We start from the raw sequence: 19,698 nt of genomic DNA, 5'->3' as shown, positions 1-19,698 counted from the left end.
CAGCCCCAGGGCTTTTTTTTTTTTTTTTGAGGAAGATTAGCCCTGAGCTAACTACTGCCAGTCCCCCTCCTTTTGCTGAGGAAGACTGGCCCTGAGCTAACATCGTGCCCATCTTCCTCTACTTTATATGCCTACCACAGCATGGCGTGCCAAGCAGTGCCACGTCCGCACCCGGGATCCGAACCAGTGAACCCCGGGCCGCTGAGAAGCAGAACGTGCGAACTTAACCACTGCGCCACCGGGCCGGCCCCACATGTGGGCTTTTACAAGAATCAGAGCATCTACAATTTTTTCCAGCTCAAAGAGATATGCTACAATGCCAAATACACCCAACACAGCTCTCATGAAAAACAGAACTGCATTCTCCTACTTCAGTTACAGACTGTCAGCACAATCAGCTCCAAATATATACATGCCCAAGGCTTAACCTGCCCAAGCATCAGTCTAAGTGGTGAACTTCCATAAAGCAAGTTAATAGACTCTTAAATATTTTTGTTCACCTGTACGATAAATATATTTAAAGAAATGGCTGATGAAACTAATCTCATTAACTAGAGTTGACTTTTCTGAAGGATTCAAGAGGTCAGAGAAAATATGAAAAACTCTGCTACAGGATAGAGACATATATATTTTCCATCAAAAGGTTAATTTTTAAAAGTCAAGCTTTGTTTGAATGACACTATGTGACCTAAATGCAAAGGTTATCCAGGTTATCGGGCTTATCCGGGTTCTCATGTCAGAATTCTGAGAACCTGAACACTAAGTTTTAAGCCAAATGAGTGAAAACTCTTTTTCTCTTCTTTCTTTCAGATGCACAGGGAATGACGCATCTATTATTGCTATATAGATTGCTCCTCCTGTAATTTCTCTCTTTATTCATATACTTCAAACAAGCTTTACTACTACATTATAAGACATATAATAAAACGATTAATTTCTGCATAAAGTAAACAAACATATATCAGCTGCTGAAAAGGATGTTACCAACTAAGACCACAAAAAAGTTTATCGAAATTTCAAGTAATTACTCAAAGTAGACAATGGGAACAGTTGGTAAAATCAAAAGGAGAAACACCAGTGAATGGCAACCATACGCAGAAATGCCACAAAAACTTGCAAAATGACGCACCACAAACTGGTCGTGTACCACCTACAGACACACACAGTTCAATGGCCTACTACTGAAAACACAAAGCTTTGAAGGGTGACTATCACCTTGAATAATGGAACGTTCCAAGGCATACATTTCCTTAGCAGATTTAAGAATACCCTTTGAATACTGGGAGGATTTCATAAGAAATTCATTAACTTATTCATGTACCCACTACACGCATTCAGTCCCCTTGAAAATTCTTCCAAGCATAACCTACTATGTAGGTATAGATAATAATAACATAATCGGTATCTTTTGCTGAGTAACTACAAAATGCGGCCAGTTAATATTATAAATCTCCTTTAATAGACTGAATAACATATGCGGTAGACATTATTTGATAGTTAGGGAATTTGGCCAGGTAGTACAACTAATAGTTTATCTTTCAAACCTTCTTTCCTTCTTTCTGTCCTTCTTTCTCATCCATCCATCTGTTCATATACACTTGACCTTGTTCTAGAAAACATTTACCATGATTTTCTGAGAATGTATCAAAATGCAAAACAAATCAAAATGAAAATAGATGCTAACTTTTAAAAATACGTATGTGTGGAAATACATATTTTATAGGAAAAAAAATTAGAACAGCACAGACCACCATGTTTACAGTGGCAATATTACAAATAAATTTTTGTTTTCCTATTTTAATTTTATGGGGGTTTTTTCCAAATTTTCTGTAGATTTAGAATTAGAATAAATTTAGAATTAGCCTTTAAAAGTTTTATGTTTTAAACAGGTGAGAAATGTGCGAAAGAGAAAATGGAATAGGAATAAGATTCCTAAGCACACAAAACAGAAACCATATAGTAGAGGCAGGTTACGACACTGGCTCTAAACCTGCTCATGGCCCTAGGAACTGATCGACTGATTTCTACAGCCAGTGAGATGAGTAAGGGGGTGGATATGGTTGAACCAGGAGCCAATGGTCTTTGCTTGCCATCAGTATTTCTCAAATGACTGAATTCTGAGAGATGTTAGTATTTTATGAAAAATAAAAAATGAAAGAGATGTTCTGTGAATAAATAAGTGAGGACATGATGAGTCTCTATTCTTATCTTGGTGACTCACTAGGTACTTTAACATAATTAGGGTTTTGAGAAATGATGGAGTAAAGAAACACGCATAAATTGGGTCATCCAAGTGTTTCTCAGAAATATTTGCATGTGGAACTCTTCTTCTACTGCTGAACGCTGTTTGGGAAACCCCACATCCCACTGTTTATATACCAACCATTAAGACATAAACAAGGATATCACCAGGGCAGAAACACAGTAGAAAGCCAAAACATTACTTCTGACTCTTGGTCAACAGAGAAATCCATCAGTGTGCCTCCTGATGGAAGCTAACTGGACCTGCAGTTACATAGATCACTTAATCGAAGGTGTTCTCTTTAGGGTAAGGAAAGAGCCCAATCCTTTCATATAGCGGAAATGAGCCAACAGGGGCTGTGTTCCTAGGCACGCCTGAAAGAGAAACCAGTAAAAGGCAGCAAGCGCTAAATTCACACCTCAACTCCAAATACCAATTGCTTTGCCTAGCCTCCTCGCCTCTCCCCAGTGTGGTCAACAGCATCTCTGAAAGGCTTTGGGAGCTAGGTTCTGAGCTCAGAGCTAGAGGTCACAATAGCACAACCCAGGACCGGCTGACTTCACCCTTGGTGTCATCCCCAGACTCCCCACTTCTCAAGAAGAGACCTGAGGCCAGCAGGCTCAAGTCTGTGGCAGGGCAGGGCTAGTGGAGCCAGAAGACAGACCACCGAAGCGATCTTCCTCATCCATTTCTCATGTGTGGAGACCCCACCCCCCACAATGGTAGCAAGTGGAAGGAAAGGGGGGAAAGTTAACAAGAAGTCAAGTTTAATCTCAGAAGAACCTAATTTACTTTCACTATCTAAATAGATCTTAACATGCAAGGGAAAACATTTTAAATTATACTCATTGCTCTTTCCATTTTTTGATATTTATATCTTGAGTAACACTCAGACTTCATGGATGTGTATGGACAAAAAGATTTTGGTATGTGGACACATCATAACTAATAACTAAGGAATGTCAAGTTTTCTATTTTTATATAGAATCAGCCAAAATACTTTTCAGAACTCAAATAGCTACAGTGGTAAATAATGTTATAGGAGATGCTTCACGACTAATGAGCAGGGAAGTAAACACTGTCATGAGAACATAAGCAGTGGGTTCTTTATTTTTATCTATTCCTCCAATCAAATTCTTCCCAGAGAAGTCGCAGTTTCCATTCTAAAAACGAGCCTTACCATTGCCAACAGACAGAATAGAAAGCAGGACATACAAGAGAAGGCTTGCTCTACCAAAATAACAAACATACAACACGGTCCATTATATAATTCAATAAGTCTCATGCATTCACATGCTCTATTACAAGATCCACAAGTTTAAATAAAACGTACTTGCAAAAATTGTTATTGAAATACAAAGTCAGAGTATAATAGTTTTTCTAAATTATGAAGCTAATTGATTTTTTTAATGGATCATTCACTTGTTCCTTGACCCTAAAAGATTTTTAGTCTAGGCCTCCTGTACATTGTAAATTCATTATGACCAACCTAGTTCCCAGAAGTATTGCATCATTAGAGGTACAAAAATGGAGATTAAAAGCCAAACTGAGAAGCGAACTGTTCGTTACGCAAATTAGTAATACAGTGAAACCATTATGTAAAAATTATTGTTTGGCTCGAAATATTTGACTATGCATTATAGAAGTATTTTGGAAAATGTTGAGAATTCTGCACTGAAACACAGCAGTCATTTTAAACTGCAAAGAAGGAATACTTAGAATATGAAAAGTGATACAGGATTAATGAAGCCCCTTTAGCTGGCATCAAGATAGGGGAAAGGTACAATATTTCTTTCTATTGCTCAGATTGCTCTCTAACTAAATCGCATATTTACCTGTGGATAAACCTGAGTTCACCCATTTACCTGGTATAGACTCTTCCTTGAGGGACTAAAGAAAGTCCTTTAGGATAAAAAGTTATACTACTGAGCAATTAAATGGCATACCACACTCACTAAGGAACTCTGTGCACCCTGGCCTAAAAATACTGATTTAGTAATAAGTTTGGGGATCCCAAAATTGGTAAGGATTAGAGAGAATCCTAGAAAGCAAGAGAGATGGAATGATTTTTAAAAAATAAAAACTGGAGAAGAACTAGAAGACTAAACCCAGATTTTCATCATAAATTAAAAGTCCATATTTTTCCCACTTACGTATTTTATACTCTGAAAAGCTAGAGAGAATCAGAGTAAGCATACTGCAAAGGCAGAGACATATTAGACGAACGGAAATATGTCCAAACAATCACTTTTAAAGCAAGCTGTTGTGGGATACTCTTTCTAGTTCTTTCATTTACTGATAAGACTGAAAGTGCCCGACTCTAGAATTGTGGTAAGAAGAGTAGACTTGGTCTTAAAGATGCTGGGCTATCATCCTAGTTATGGACTAGGCTAGGGTTACATTGAGCTTTATAACCTCGACCAAGGCTCAAGAAACTCACTTAAACTCCAGATTATTCAAAGCAAAACAGGCACCGTAGCTCTTGCTGTGGCAGCTCTGAAATGAAATCTGATGATACAGAGGAGCTCGCTGAGCCTGTAAACTCCAATAATGAAAGTGTGAGACGGCTCTCCCATCCTCGGGGAGCATAACCAGAACAATTCTAATCACGGTTTTCAAGCGTCTGCTTAAAGTAACTCTTCATTCATTTCATTGGTCTTTGGGTTCTTGACATGGAAAGATTCAACAATAGATAATCTTTGTACAAGAGATGGAATAAAATTTAAGTAGAAATGACACAAAATGTGAAGATAGTGAAACAGAAGGGAAAAAAGAAATAAACATCAGGTATGAAAGGAAAACAATGTAGTAAAAAACTAACAGCCCCACCAATTCTTATTTTAATCAAAATATTCTAATTGAGACGTAAAAATTCAAATAGCTTTATTTCCAGATGAGCATTTCTTAAAAGTTATGATAATATACCACATACTCATAGATGAATGAGACAGAATTTTAAATATTTCTTTGTGATTTTAAAAGTGATCATAAATTCAGTATTAACAGTTATTTATTCATCTAACATGTCCTACTATCTTCTATGCAAAGATTTTAACTAAAACCATTAAAGTTCACTTTAATACCTCAAATAAATATGAGTTTCTTCCTTTTAATCTTTCTTTACATTATATTCACCCCACAACCATCAGTATTTGGAATGACACAGAAAAAATAACCAATCGAATGCAAATTCTTTACGTTAAAAAAAAAAGTAGAAAGAAAAAAGAAGAACCTCTGTCTTGTGAGGGTTAATCAAATAACTGAAGTCTACCTCTCCTGCTCCTGCTTCATTCGTATTCTCTCCTCTTCTGACGTGAGGGAGTCCTGTATTTTTATTTTACCCGTTTTCTCAATCTTGTCATCTTTTCGATGTTTGCCAAACCTGTTGATAACAAAAAATTCTAACTTGTCAATATATACAAAATGAGTTTTCCTTCTTTTGTGATAAAGACACGTGTACTCAATGAAATGCGGGCTTCCTCAAAATGAGAGCCAAAAATGCCTCCTGCAGTTCACTAGAGTTTTGCCTGGTATTAATATTTCAATGAGCTTACTTTATTCATTTTTAATTAGAACTTTCCAGAGAAAACTCTTTTTGGAAAATGACCTCAATATCCATTTTTCTTTTGACAAAACAAAAATAAATAATAACAACAAAAACCTTGCAGTTCATTCTTATTAAACAATTAATAAATGTACAGGACTGAGTGCCGAAGACTTCAGATGCCAGAGGATAAAAATCTGCATTGAAGTTGGTTTTTCTTAGGACTAAAGAATGATAATCCAAAATCATTTATTTAATAATCTCTCCAAAACAACTACTCTTTATTTTCACTGTCAGGTTTATTGGAAACATTCATCATAGTTTAAAAACTGACAAACAAAACCATGTTTGAAAGGTTTAAAGTACAAAAGATAATTTACACTGCTATGATACTTTGAGCTTATTAAATTGAAAGCTTTAAGGCATTCTCATCAAATATTATTCCTACATCTGATGAAAAGCAGTTGCCGAATGCTTGGAAATCTATATCTGATCAAAAACAAGCACAAGACACAAACGAATAATTCAAAAATAGTCCGCAAAAATGCCTACAGATGGGTACTGAACTCCAGGCTCTCTAACAAAACACAAACATTATTCTCTTTTGGCATCCAAAATATCTGAGAAACCTCAGACTTGGTATCAGTTATTTTTCTCACTCTGTTACTTTTCTCTATAAAAGACCACGTTGCCTGGAATGTCTGGGCTACATACCCTCAAATAATATTCATCTGTAGTGATTTGGTCACCAGATGTTTCAAAAAAGAAATCTTTTACAGACAGTTACTCAACTCAGCATTCATAAATATACAAAACATATTAACCACTCCTTTCTGAGGACAAAGTAGGAATCTGGCTTATGGTGACAACCATACTGAAAAAGAGGGGGGCACAGGTGGAGGACCAACGTTGATATGAAAGACAAAAAACTGTTTCAGGTAATGGCTTGGTTGGTAGCATAGGTCATTCTTTCATTAATACGAATCTTACGTCAAATACTGGTCTACACATGAAGTGTATGTGGGAACATCTCCTGTGTTAACTAAAGTGACACTATGTTGCAAGGGGCCTTATAAATACGGAGAAAAAGCATTCTTAAATGTTCAAATAGAGAAAAGTTAAAATACCACCACCACTATTCCTTCAAAAATTATGTATATTACTAGATAGCAATCTAGACTGGCTGTAAAGTTAGCGTCTGTACAAATCTATCCTTAGAACTTAATCCTATCTGGAAATTGGAAGACCATTGCAATCGCACAAGAGAAAAAAGTAAAAAGAAGAATCCCCAAGAACATAAGTCCAGAATCTGACCACTTCTCACAAGGGATAAAATATATATGAGTCTTTTAAAACTAATAAATACAAAGCATTAAAAAGAAAAGACTTTCGTTTATTTTTGTCAACATATCAATAATGCCTAAGAATTAAGCATAATGATTGACTTTATAGAATGAACGAATGAAAGAGCAAACATAAAAAACTGATACTAGGAGCCAACATCTAAAACATAATGTTCATTCCTTCTACAGAAATATTATTGATAAGGAGTTCTGGGGAGAGGAGAGTGCTAGACAATCCAGATTAATTTAAGTGTCATCAGCCCATAGACAGTATTTAAAGTCCATCTGATTTCCCATCCTGAAAATTCTGCAACACTGGAAATATAAAATGTATTCAATTCTAACTTCAAGAAAAGTATAAGTTCAAGTCTTAATATGTGTTATTTACTTATAATGTGGTACTCTTAAAGGCAAATCATTTTAACCATTTAGTTTTTCAGTTCATAAATGTCCTTCCAATGATACAAAGCTGCCATATTCATCTGTTTTGTTTGTTTTTAAAGACGGCTGTTCTGGTTGACATTCTAGGTTACATCCATTCGACCCTGTATGATATTTGAGAAAGACTACACAATGACACAAGACATGTTGTCTGTCTGTACCAAAAGGCACAGTTTAATCCTATAGGAAGATCATATGTATCTGCCCTTTGAGTTAATAACAGGGAAAAATTGAGATCGGTTGATTTTTTCCATGTTTTAAAATAGTTTAGATATTTTCAGCCCCAAACGTAACCTTGAATTTAATTAGCTATGTTAAAATCTTTTTTAAAAAGGTCTGGGTCCTACTTTGTGAAGAAACTTTTAGTTTTATTTCTCAGTCCACCACTTTCAGCTTTTTACCTTAAGTACATGAATAAAAGGAAAAAAAACAAAAGAGTAAACCCTGACTCACACTGAAGAGCTGCATTTTCTCTCATTCTATTTGGTATCAAAATATTATTTTCCTAGACCACTCCCTAATCTTCAGAATATACTATTTTATTATTTGTAAATATATTATCAAACTTATAATACATTTTCCTTTTTAAATTATAGATTCAAGATTAACGCATGAAACAGTAAAGAAATCCTAGATAAAACGTTGATAGGTTGGCATTCGGACATTTCTCTTTTGTTTTTTGGAAGATTAGCCCTGAGCTAACTGCTGCCAATCCTCCTCTTTTGGCTGAGGAAGACTGGCCCTGAGCTAACATCCATGCCTATCTTCCTTCACGTTATATGTGGGACGCCTACCACAGCATGGCGTGCCAAGCAGTGCCATGTCCCCACCCGGGATCCGAACTGGTGAACCCCGGGCCACCGAAGCGGAACGTGCGAACTTAACTGTGGCACCACCGGGCTGGCCCTGGACATTTCTCTTAATGTCTGCTTTAGTTAATAAATTATGTGATTACTTTAAAGCATACTAAAAATCACAGCATTTTACTTTATAATTGGGGTAAAAATGAATCCCTCTGCTGTAATTTTTTGACAGAGCGAAATAAAGACTGTAAGTAAAAAAAAGTATACCAACCCTTCCAGAACATAAAAAGAAAAGAAAGTAACTATACCCTCATCCACTCTAATTGCCCATATATTCTAGTGTCCTTCTTAGTTTAAAGTTGCTTAATTCTTCCTGAAAAGCAGGGGAGGTCACTGAAAAATTTCAGCTACCCATGTACTTGCAAAGTCAGTTTCATAGCTGAAATCAGTAATCGACCTACAAAGATAATCATTTAATGGCGAGATGCTTAAAAACTTGGAAGACATCAATTACATTTATTTTATTATCTTTTAAAAGCCACAGATGAATTTCAAATGGGTCTTCAAAGGAACAGTGCAGCTGAAAAAAATATCCAGGAAGCAAACCCATTCTCAGCAGAGAATCAGTGTGATGAGCTGCCTTCTGACTAACCCATACACATGTTCAAAAAGAAAACTCCACCACCCAGTGGGTGTGACACTGAAATAGAAAGTGGTCGCCTACCCCACCATCTTGGGAAGAGTTTACTAGTCATATCATAGTCACAACATAGAAGAATGACCTTTTTATTGGTGAGGAAGATTGGCCCTGAGTTAACATCTGTGCCCATCTTCCTCTATTTTGTATGTGGGACACTGCCACAGCCTGGCTTGAGGAGCAGTGTGTAGCTCTGCACCCGGGATCCCAACCCGCCAACCATGGGCCACTGAAGCGGGGCACTTGAACTCAACTACCATGCCACCAGACCAGTCCCTGACCCTTTTTCCAAAATAGAGATTTAAAAAACAGCTTGAGAAAAAAATGATAAGGAAGAGAAAAGTTGCTTTAGAGGACCTGCTGCGTGGAGAGAGAAGGTACGCTGAGAAAAATGCCAACGCACCACTGGAGACTTTCCAGAAAGAAGAGTGGCTGAGCCTTGACCTCTCCGAGTAGAACTGACTGTAACATTCCTTAAACATATGGCTTTCTCCATAAAGGATGGAGCAATGCTTTCACCCCGCTCAAGTAATCTCAAGTAACCTGCTCAATGGGTCTTACTACGACGCGTTACAAATGAGCTCACTGCCGTCTGCCAGATGAGCCGTACACATCCCCACGGTAAAGAACGATGGCAAAACATGCACTTGCCAATGAACGGGGAAAGCAAAAGGCAAACAAACCAACAAAAACAAAGAATTGCAACCAAATTCTATTGTTTTCATATAGAAAGAACTGTCGCTAACAATTATTGATAAGAGAATCATGCTATTAAATTATCATTTGGAGTTTTAGTAAATTCATGTAATTCTCTCTGCAGTATAAATTACATTGAAATAGTTTACTATATTTTATACTGCTACTAAAATTAGAGATTGCTAGAAAATGACGCTAAATGCTAACACGCTGCCTCCTGCTGTAAATAAAATAAAAACATAATTGGTTTTGTAATAAAAGGGCTTTTCCTAATACCAGATTTAAAAATATGATACAGGAAGAAGTCTTAAAAATCTGCTGCCATATTTTAAAAAAGATGAACAGAATATCCAGAACCAATTACCTTGTAAGCTTTGAGGAATAATTTTTACAATAAGATTTTCTTCAAAAAAACCTCACTGAAATGTCACCTAGAAATCTGGTATTTCTCACTGCTAATTACTAAGGTCCTCATGTCTAAGGAGGGCTTTGCTACAACACTTGTCTTACTATTTATTCTAAGAAACGTGTAGGTTAAGTGATACAGCTCGGCTGAAGAAGAGAACTGAAAATGGGTCAAACTCGAACTCAGTGTCAGCTGCCGCAGCCCCGTGTCCTCCCAACACTGACGCCCGCCCTGCGGTGGTCAGCACAACCATCTAACTCAACGCTCAGCCCTGCACGTTGCCCCTCGTTTCTACATATTCGCACCATCACAGGGTTCAATCACTCCCTTTCTCCAGGAATTCATTATCTCTTCCTGGAATCTTCCAGTTGCTTGTGGCGGACACGTGTTTGTACAGCCACTGTGCAACCTGTCTTTGATCACCGCCTGTTGTGATAATGCTGTCATTTGCCCTAGAGATCCCTGAGACATAGCAGCTGCCCAATGAGTCAGGTTCAAGGTTCTGTACAGCAAAATCTCATACCCCGTATGGTGTCATTCCTGTGTCCCCACCCAGTTCTCTGCATGCCTCGAGAACACACTGTTTACTCAAATCAAAGCAGTATTGTGAGCTTTTAACATCATTCCTACAGTCCTTCGAGTCATAGTTTTCCTAAATGGTTTTTGATTCAAGTTTCTCTAGAAAATCTTTTTCAATGGACTCTGATACAATCTTTTCCCACATTCCTGGTGTGAGCATTGACTTCCCTCAACTGATCATGCTGGTCTCTAACACAATTATGAGCTTATTTTTGCCATAAAGCCCTAAAAGGTCACTGCTCTGAATTTTATTGGAAGGAACGAAATTCCAGCTGCATATCTTTGTAGATTGTTCTATTGCACTCTTGTCCATGTATGAAGGGATATATGTCCATGTTTCTAAAAATCAAAGTCTAGAGACTAGTAACCTCGTCCAATGTCTTTATTTGAGACACAAGGAAATTGAGGCTCAGAAGGCATGCAGAGCTGCCCAAAGTCACACTGTCAGCTAGAACAGAGTTCAGGTCACCTCATGGCTAGCTTAAGACGTCTCAGTGGATCTGAACTTGGATACGCCCAGAGAATACGAAATTCCCAGACCTATGAGGTTCTCTTTCAGTAAATCCTAAGTGAGACATATAAGTGAGCATCTGTTGAATGCTCTTTTCATGATTTAATTACATTTAACTAGAATTTATTGAGTTCTTACTATGTCCTTTCTCTCACTGATTCCCACAACCAGCATGTAAGCTGGGTGTTACCATTCTCCCGTTGGAGGGAAAGCTCAGCAAGCACAGGAGGATTTAATGATTGAACAAGTTAAAGAGCAAGTAAGCAGCAAAACCAGAATTCAGACCCAAGATGCTTTCTACCACAGCCAGTCACCTCAAAAGCCCTAGGAACCAAAGACAGTCACTCTATGCTTTTATACTGAGAATAGCTGGTTAAAACATCTTTACTGAAATAAATTTTGTGTCATCTGCAGCAATGAGGTCCCAGAGACATTGTTCCTGAATGGAACTAGCCTATGAAGGACAGGAACCTGAAGGCAAGGTCAAGAAGTGATCCCAACCATTGGAAAGGATCATAAAAACTGTCCACATACCCATACCTAGGACACCGCCAATATTTCTAAATGCAATAATACTCCAAATGTCAAAATTGTCTGTACTGACATATGCAAATACTGCCAGGCAATAGAGAAGCATGTTGAATTGCCCAAACCCAATCAGAGGGTAAAATAGCAAGAATTCACTGTATGCATTTATCTTTTATAATGATGCACTCATGGTTTCTGGCCCTATCCTTTCGCACCTCAGCTTCCATTTTACAAATGAGAAAGACAAAAAAAATAAGTCACTTCTGATATGTCCTTCCCATACAGGCTCTTACATATTTTAGTGACATTTTAAGCAGTTGCTACTATGACAGCATCCTGATTTGCTCAGCAGTAGATTGTGGCAATGCTGGGTGAATCAGGGAAGAGACGGCTGATTATGAAAAGCAGAAAGCTCCTATTTAGGCAAAAAAACATCTTGGTAATCAACAATGATGAGAAGGGAGCCTTAGGAAAGGGTACATGACAACTAGATGGTGCTTCTATAAAATGGGAGGCAGCTTCCAGTTGGTGGAGTTGAGCAGCGGTTCTCTTTAAGGGAAATTCACAAACTTGAGAATCTTTATTTGATTGTGTACAGTGTTCATCAGTGCTAGTCTGATTAGATTTAATAAACTAAATTTGCGTTGCTTGGCATACAGAGAAAAGAAGTGACTTTTTTTTTTTTAAGGAAAAAATAGCTTCTACTTAACCAAGCTAGAACAGCCTTTAGACATGCAATGGACCCTTAATGGACAACGCATCCTTCTCAGGACTCCCATCCAACGTCATTGGAAGTGCACTCCTCCCCCTGGCGTAGTTGTATCCATCAAGGATGCAACGATATGCCTAGCAACCTGACAATTCAGGAGTCCTAGAAGGATATGGAACAAGGAAATATTAAAACAACAATTAAGAAATTATACCCCACACATTATCAATTTTGACTTTACAAGAACCACTGTAAATTCCAAAGATCTAAAAACAAACAAAAAAAAAACCCCAAAAAACACAAAAGAATAAAAAGGCTGTGAGATCCAGATATAAAGACTTAAGAATGAAGCCAATACAATAATCCTTCAAAATACAAGATAAATACATAAATAACTCTGAAATAATATTTACAATCTATACTTAGAGCCATTCAAGTCAAATGATGGAAGATGAGTGGAAGTATATCTTAATTATGACGTTAAAAAGCTTTTCAGGCGCCAGCTGGTTCATAGACCACATGACATATTTTCTGTAGCAAATAAATTCCCTCTTTGTAAAAAGGGGTCAATTAGTAATGACTGTTCCATACAGGATTTTTATAGGGTGTGATATACCTTATTTTTTTCAGAACATACCCACACAGGTACTGAAACTACACTAACCCCATAATGCCCAACACGCACACGCAAATAACACGCACAGTATATTTTTTGTTTCCTCTTTCATTACATTGACTTTATAATAAATAGTATACATATTATTATACATAAAATATATATAGATACACAAACACGCACACTTAAAGTAAAAACAGCACATAATTCTGATTTTTCTAAATGCTTAATTTAGCATTGAAATCTGCCACGTCCACTTAAAATGATTTTGAGAGTGCCTGTCACACAGCTACTTCCCTGCTCCTTTCTCCACTACCATCCTCCTAATTCTTGCACTGTTCCTTTTAATGCTTTATTGTTTCATAATACAATACTACAAATTGCAAATTACATTTGGCTCAAGGAGTGATTATGAAAAATACGATCACTGCTGCCTTTGCTCGAATAACTCTGATAATAATGAGAGTGATTGAGCCCTAAGCAGTCCCAGCGATGAGAAGGGTCAATTTGAACATTTCTATTAAGCATCTTTTGTTAAACCCAACACTTTGCCAGGTCAGAGGCAAATAATCATACCTTCCATCTGGTTACCATGGTTTTCCTTTTCCTAAAGGATCAGAACAATTTAGTAAGTGGTACGGCCCCAAAGGCAGTCCCCATAAGAAACGCTAATGAGACTCAAGTCAAAAAACACATCTATTCAAAAGGGCACTTGAAAGAATAAAAAGCAAAAGGTAGAATGATATTTTATTACACACCTTTCTTCTATTAGGACAAAGAATCAGGAGTATTTAGTAACAAAGATAATCCTAACAATTTCTGTTACTATCAGCCTATCTGATACTCAAATCAGCATCCAGGTTGCAAATGCTTATGAGTTAATGCAAACAGCATACACGATTTCAGGGTATCTTTTTTGAGTTAGAAATATTCACCCTCAATTACATATGCATTGAGATTCAAATTTAACATCTTAACTACTGACAGGAGAGCCCTAGTTACAGGCACAGCTGAAACACCCTCAAGTAAGTTATCCTTATATGTTTATGGAGCAGATGAAAGTGACCAAACAAGACAGATAACATGGTCACCGAAGTCTGGGGGAGGGAGGGGGACAGACTCTCCGTGTGGCTCCTGGAAACTTTGAAAGATTAAAAGTTCCCCAAAGATCTCATTATCTGTAAAGTTAAGGTGTCAGTCAGCACTTTTTTCTGTCGATGATAGGAAACAATTTCTGTTGATTCACATTTCTTAGAGAATGCTCTCTACAGAGTAAATTAAGAAGCATAGATTTTCATTTTTTATCTTTCCGTTGATTTGCATATTCAGATCTAACATTAAGGGGCTGACATGCTTTTTAAGGCCCAGTAGTGGGCTCTGCGGGCAAAGCGCCGAGAGCTGGAGGCCACACCTAATTTTTAGAACAGGGCAGAGCAAGCAGGTCCCCAGGGAGGCAGCCGGCTCCCCAGGCCTCTATGCCAACACCCACTGTCTACCTGAGTCACACCACCCTCTTAAAGAAGAAGGGACTATAGGTCACATATTTGGTTAAAGTCAGTCTTGCAGGACACCAGGGTGCTGGCGAGTTTAACCCACACAGAAGATAATCATGTGACATCAAAGAATGGCAATGGCTCTTTTCCAGAAAAGATTCTTTACTCTTTTGTGCTGCAGTGTCACTCTACCAGGGTGCACAGCACTGCATATTCTTTATGACTCAACCGTGGTTAAGAACCAGCTGGTAACTAGGATCTGAAATTGTGGAATGGTTTCAGCGATGGAGTGACAAGAGCTTAGAACGAGGAGAGGTTCAGCATCTCATCTTGAATCAGCACGCCCTCATATGAAGGGGAACAAGAAATTCGACAAATGGCAAACCACCACATTTTTCTTATTTGACTAAACAGTTCAACAAGCGTTCACAGGCAGAACTTGTTGATTTGTGCTGAGGCCCGGAGTTCCTCTCATCCCCACTCGTTTCTGTCTCCTAAGCACTGTCACGTCTGCACAGCCTGCTGTGTGGTCTGAGGCTCCACACAAGCCAAGAGCAGAACTTCATACGAGTGTACCGTGTTTGTCCAATAAATCGTCCTGGAACCGGAGCCAATGCCACTAATATCAGTTGAAATTCCCAAGCCTCCCGGGTTACGGTTGCGTTTATAGGATATCATTATGCTGCTTTTTCTTGGCTGAAGTTTGAAACTGTCTGATCTAAACCAGTGTGTGTAATTATGGTGGATTAGCAAACCTCACTTCATGGAGGACAGTAATATATATATATATTTATGATACATATATTTTTATGCCCAATATAGAAATAACCCATACATCTTTTTTAGCAAATGCACTCAGAATATCTATCTAGAATCTGATGAAGGAATAATTATTCTGAGGGGAGAAAAGCTCATGAGATAAGAACCCAAGGTGAGCTGACAGATGTACAGCACCTTCGAATTTCAAAAGCTTTCTATACACACTTTTTCATTTAGTTCTTAAAACGAAATGTGAAGAAAGTAGAGATGAGGATGCGAGGCTGACGGGTTAAGCGCCGTGGGTGGTGGGGCTGGGCTGGGGAGAGAGGGCTTGGACCCTGAACCCTAAATGCCTTCCACTGCCGGACACTCTTCTCCCTCTTAGACTGACCTCACTTAGGTTCTTCATGTTACTTCACATGGCCACTCCACGGCAGGTGCTGCTGGTCGCCTACCCAAAATCCATTCTCCTCTTCCTCCTCAGTGCTACCCTGACTTGGTAGGGAGAGGAAATATTCCTAGTAGATAAAACTACTTGCCCCAGCCTCCTTTGAAAACAGGAACAGAAGACAGTAGAAGACAGTAGTTAAGAGCACAAACACTGGGGCTGGATTCCTGGGTCAAAGTCCAGCTTTGCCTCTTAGTATCTATGTGACGCACAGCCATGTGACTCCCTATGCTGGACAATCCACTTAACCACTTTGCACCTCAGTCTCATCTTTGATAAAATGCAACCACCCTCATAGGTTTATTTTGAGAATTAAATGAATTATACATTCACTGTGTCTTGGCACATATAAGCACTCAATAAATATTGAATTTTTTATTATCATTATTATTCCTCATTTCTGGCTCATAGAAATTGATGATGGGACTTCTGGCAAAGATCCTTAGAAAGAGGGCTGACTCCACTAGAAGTTGCCTTTTCCCCTTCCTGTTTCTTCCTCCTTAGAATTCTAAGATGGCTAGAGCTGTAACCAGGAAGTGACAGTGAGGATAGAAATACATGTTCAGACACTAATGTTCATAGTGGCATTATTCACCATAGCCAAAAGGAGGAATTAAATTAAATGTCCATTGATGGATGAATGGATAAAACAAGATATGGTATATACATACAATGGAGTATTATTCAGCCTTAAAAGGGAAGGAAATTCTGACATTTACCACAACATGGATGAACCTTGAGGACATTATGCTAAGTGGAATAAGCCAGTGACAAAAAGATAAATACTGTATGATTCCACTTACATGAAGTACCTAGAGTAGTCAAATTCTGAGAGACAGCAAGCAGAATGGTGGTTGCTAGGGATGGGGAGGGGGAAATGGGTTTAGTGTTTAAAGGGTAGAGAGTTTCAGCTCCACAAAATGAAGAGTTCTGGAGATGGATAGTGGTGATGGTTGCACAAACGTGTGAATGTACTAACGCCACTGAATAGTACACTTAAAAATGATTAAGATGGCAAATGTTATGTGTATCTTGCCAAAATTAAAAAAAATAAAGAAATACGCATTAAGGATGGCTAAATAAAAAGGAGGTAGTAACACTCCTGACACTGGGGCCACCGCACAAGCCCTGACTGCCAGTCTCCAGACTTCTTTTAAACTAGAGAAAAATAAGCCCTGTCTTCTTTAAACCACGGTTACAACCAAAACAATTTCTCACAGATTTTAAAATCATGGGGATAAGAAGGAGTGTTTCCTTTCATGTATTTGGCTTCCCAGAGAAAAGGAGAATATATTCTTTGTAACATCTTCGTAAACGATCCCATCTTTCAATACCTCAGTGGTTCAGTCTTACCAATTAGTTCCAGCAACTAATTTTCCCCTCAAGATGCTACCCTCAAAGTCAACCCACGGTGGCCAACAGCCTTCCAAGAGTTTAAGAGCAGAACTAATTGAGACAACTGAAAATAACCACCAAAAAGAAGCCCCATCTATTCAGGCCAATGCTGCCCTTCCAGCTGACAAAGACTTTCAGTAAGAAAACGGCATTCCGTGACTCAGAAATGATTTTCATTTTCTCCTCATTGTTTCCGATGCTATTTGGGTACTCTCCAGTGGGTGAGCAGAGACGGCTTCATATACTTTCTATTATTTTGGCTGTTAATAACTGTTTCTCTCTAATTAGATGGTGCCTATCAGCTGCTTGTACACAGAAAGTAGAGGACACTTCTAAAAGAAAATGTCCTTTTCCATTACTGACCAGACTAACTGGAAATAGTATGAAAATTCTCCTTTAGTGAATTACATAACTTCTACCTCACCAGAAAAAGTGTTCAAAAAAGTTTTGTCAGACTAAACAGCCATAAGTATTCTCTGAGAGTAAAAATATAGAACTTTGACAATAAAGATGTTAAGTCTCGTATGGATGAAACTATATTTAAATATGGGACCTTGCCAAAAGAGTTTCACAGGAAAAATGTTATATGAATTTTTTCTATTTGTTCACTAAAATTGAGAAGGTGGATCTAAAATCTTAGTAGTAAGCCATTTAAAGATTGTAATGGTATCTAACTAGGACCAAGAAATAGGTAACTAGGTACATTTTCTACTTTTTTAAAAACTAATACTTAGTTTACAATATTTTATTATTGAAAATATAAAAGAAACCAAAATTGTATCACAGCAGGAAATGCATATAATTCTACGCTTTTCTGAGAAATATATTTCCAGAAAAAAATCTAGTTGAATTATCTCTGAATGCAACAATGACTATAAAGTGCATAATACATAGAATGATTCATGATATTAAAAATGCATGTAAAAATAATAAAAAGGTTTTAAAAAATGGTGCATATAGGCAGAACACAGCCAGGAACCCTTCAGAAAAGGCCAACACACTCAAACAATGGGCATGCTCAATAGGGCAATTTCAATAGTCTATATAAAGCATTCATAGTTTGAATATATCCAAAACTGTATATCCCCTTGGATAGAACATAAAAGATGAAAAGTGTTGCCTTGAAAAACAAAGATATCTGCAAATGGCAGTTTATTCCACTTTTTTGAAGCCATGGGAATGGAAGCTCTCATAAGTCTCAGGAAAATAGGCCCTGGGAAAACAAAGTCTGAAAATGTATGTAAGTACAGAGTGAAGACTCCGGATTATGTGTTATAATGGTTAAATGTCACAATATTAAAAAAAAAAAAAAGGAGGGAGGGCTTTCAAAAGAAGGTAATTTTAAAGCTGGCACTTTGATGAAACAAGCTATTTAACTGACCTCATGTTTTGTAAACATGAGAGAAAATTGGAAGGAAGATACTATTATAATTTAGAGAAGCTGATGCCATCAGGGTGCACACTGCTCTGGTCATGTGCTCAGCAGAACCCCAGCCGCCAACACAGAAGAGAAAAGAGAAACAGAGAGAGGGGATGACAGACTCTCACCACTGAAGGTAAGAAGTGATCCCAAAGTCAACAAAACCCATCGATGTTTATTTTTCCTCCAAGTCATATTTTGGTAGTAATTTATGTTTTAAAAAAATTAATTCCTCATATTCTAATTTCTACAATCCTTTGAGAAAATCTGCAATTGGGATTAATATGCCACTTAAAATGTCATTTCTATTACTCGAAAATATGGAAATCTGGCACAAGTTTTTCTGTTTGTGGAGAGACTGTTGGCAAAAAAGAGCTTTGCTTCGTAAAGCAGGGATTAACATATGACATCCTAACTTGGAACAAGCATCAGCATCAGGAGATTCTGTCCATAATGGATCATACAGAAACAGTAACGTATAGCACGTAACAATGGGTGACCATTCAACATCCGTCCAGTAACATTTACTGACGTTAGTAATTCCCATGCAGCCAAGGCCAGGAGTACTTTTGACCCCTCAGCAGGAACGCTGTTGACCACATGCTTCTAATTACTAACAAAAACCCACACTCTTGCCTTGGCTTTGATGGCCATAATATTCTGGTTTTCCTCCTCTCTCTGCAGCGGCCCCTCCTTCGTCACCAACATCTCCTTCCACCACTCCACTCCCACCCTGAGCTGCCTCCAATGTGGGAAGGGTCCTCAGAACTCGGGCCTCCGCCTGCTCTCCCTCCTTGCACACACACTTCCCAGACAGCCCTCCCCCGACACGGCCATGGCTTCAAGCATCACCTCCCATGTCTCTGACTTCCAAATCTCTACATTGCCAGCCCCTTCCCTGCAGCTGCCCCCCCAGTCACCTCCCACTTGGAACATCACAGACAAGTAAAAGTCAGACGCAACATGTCACGTTTCCTCCAGACAGGATCCTCCTCCAGCGTTCTCTCGTCAGTGTGTGCCTATCCTCCCAGTTGATCAGGCCAAAATCGTGGGAATTATTTCTTACTA

The 19,698-nt window shown here is 38.2% G+C and overlaps 1 protein-coding gene across 47 annotated transcripts in view; it reads right to left on the bottom strand.

Annotated features, from left to right (window-relative positions):
* Positions 1–19,698, bottom strand: part of PARD3 (par-3 family cell polarity regulator) — a 614,608-nt gene that overhangs the window by 151,684 nt on the left and 443,226 nt on the right. For 39 of the 47 annotated variants that reach the window (XM_023631918.2, XM_070255194.1, XM_023631921.2 and 36 more), the window contains one exon: positions 5,514–5,624. The exons of the other annotated variants lie outside the window; for them this stretch is intronic. In XM_023631918.2, coding sequence (XP_023487686.1) covers positions 5,514–5,624 — 111 coding nt within the window. The remainder of the gene's footprint in view (positions 1–5,513; positions 5,625–19,698) is intronic. 47 annotated transcript variants of the gene reach the window in all.

Source organism: Equus caballus, chromosome 29, assembly GCF_041296265.1.
Source record: "Equus caballus isolate H_3958 breed thoroughbred chromosome 29, TB-T2T, whole genome shotgun sequence".
Lineage (NCBI taxonomy): Eukaryota > Metazoa > Chordata > Mammalia > Perissodactyla > Equidae > Equus > Equus caballus.
Note: the sequence above shows the minus strand (reverse complement) of the source record. Positions and strands in the feature narration are given on the sequence as shown.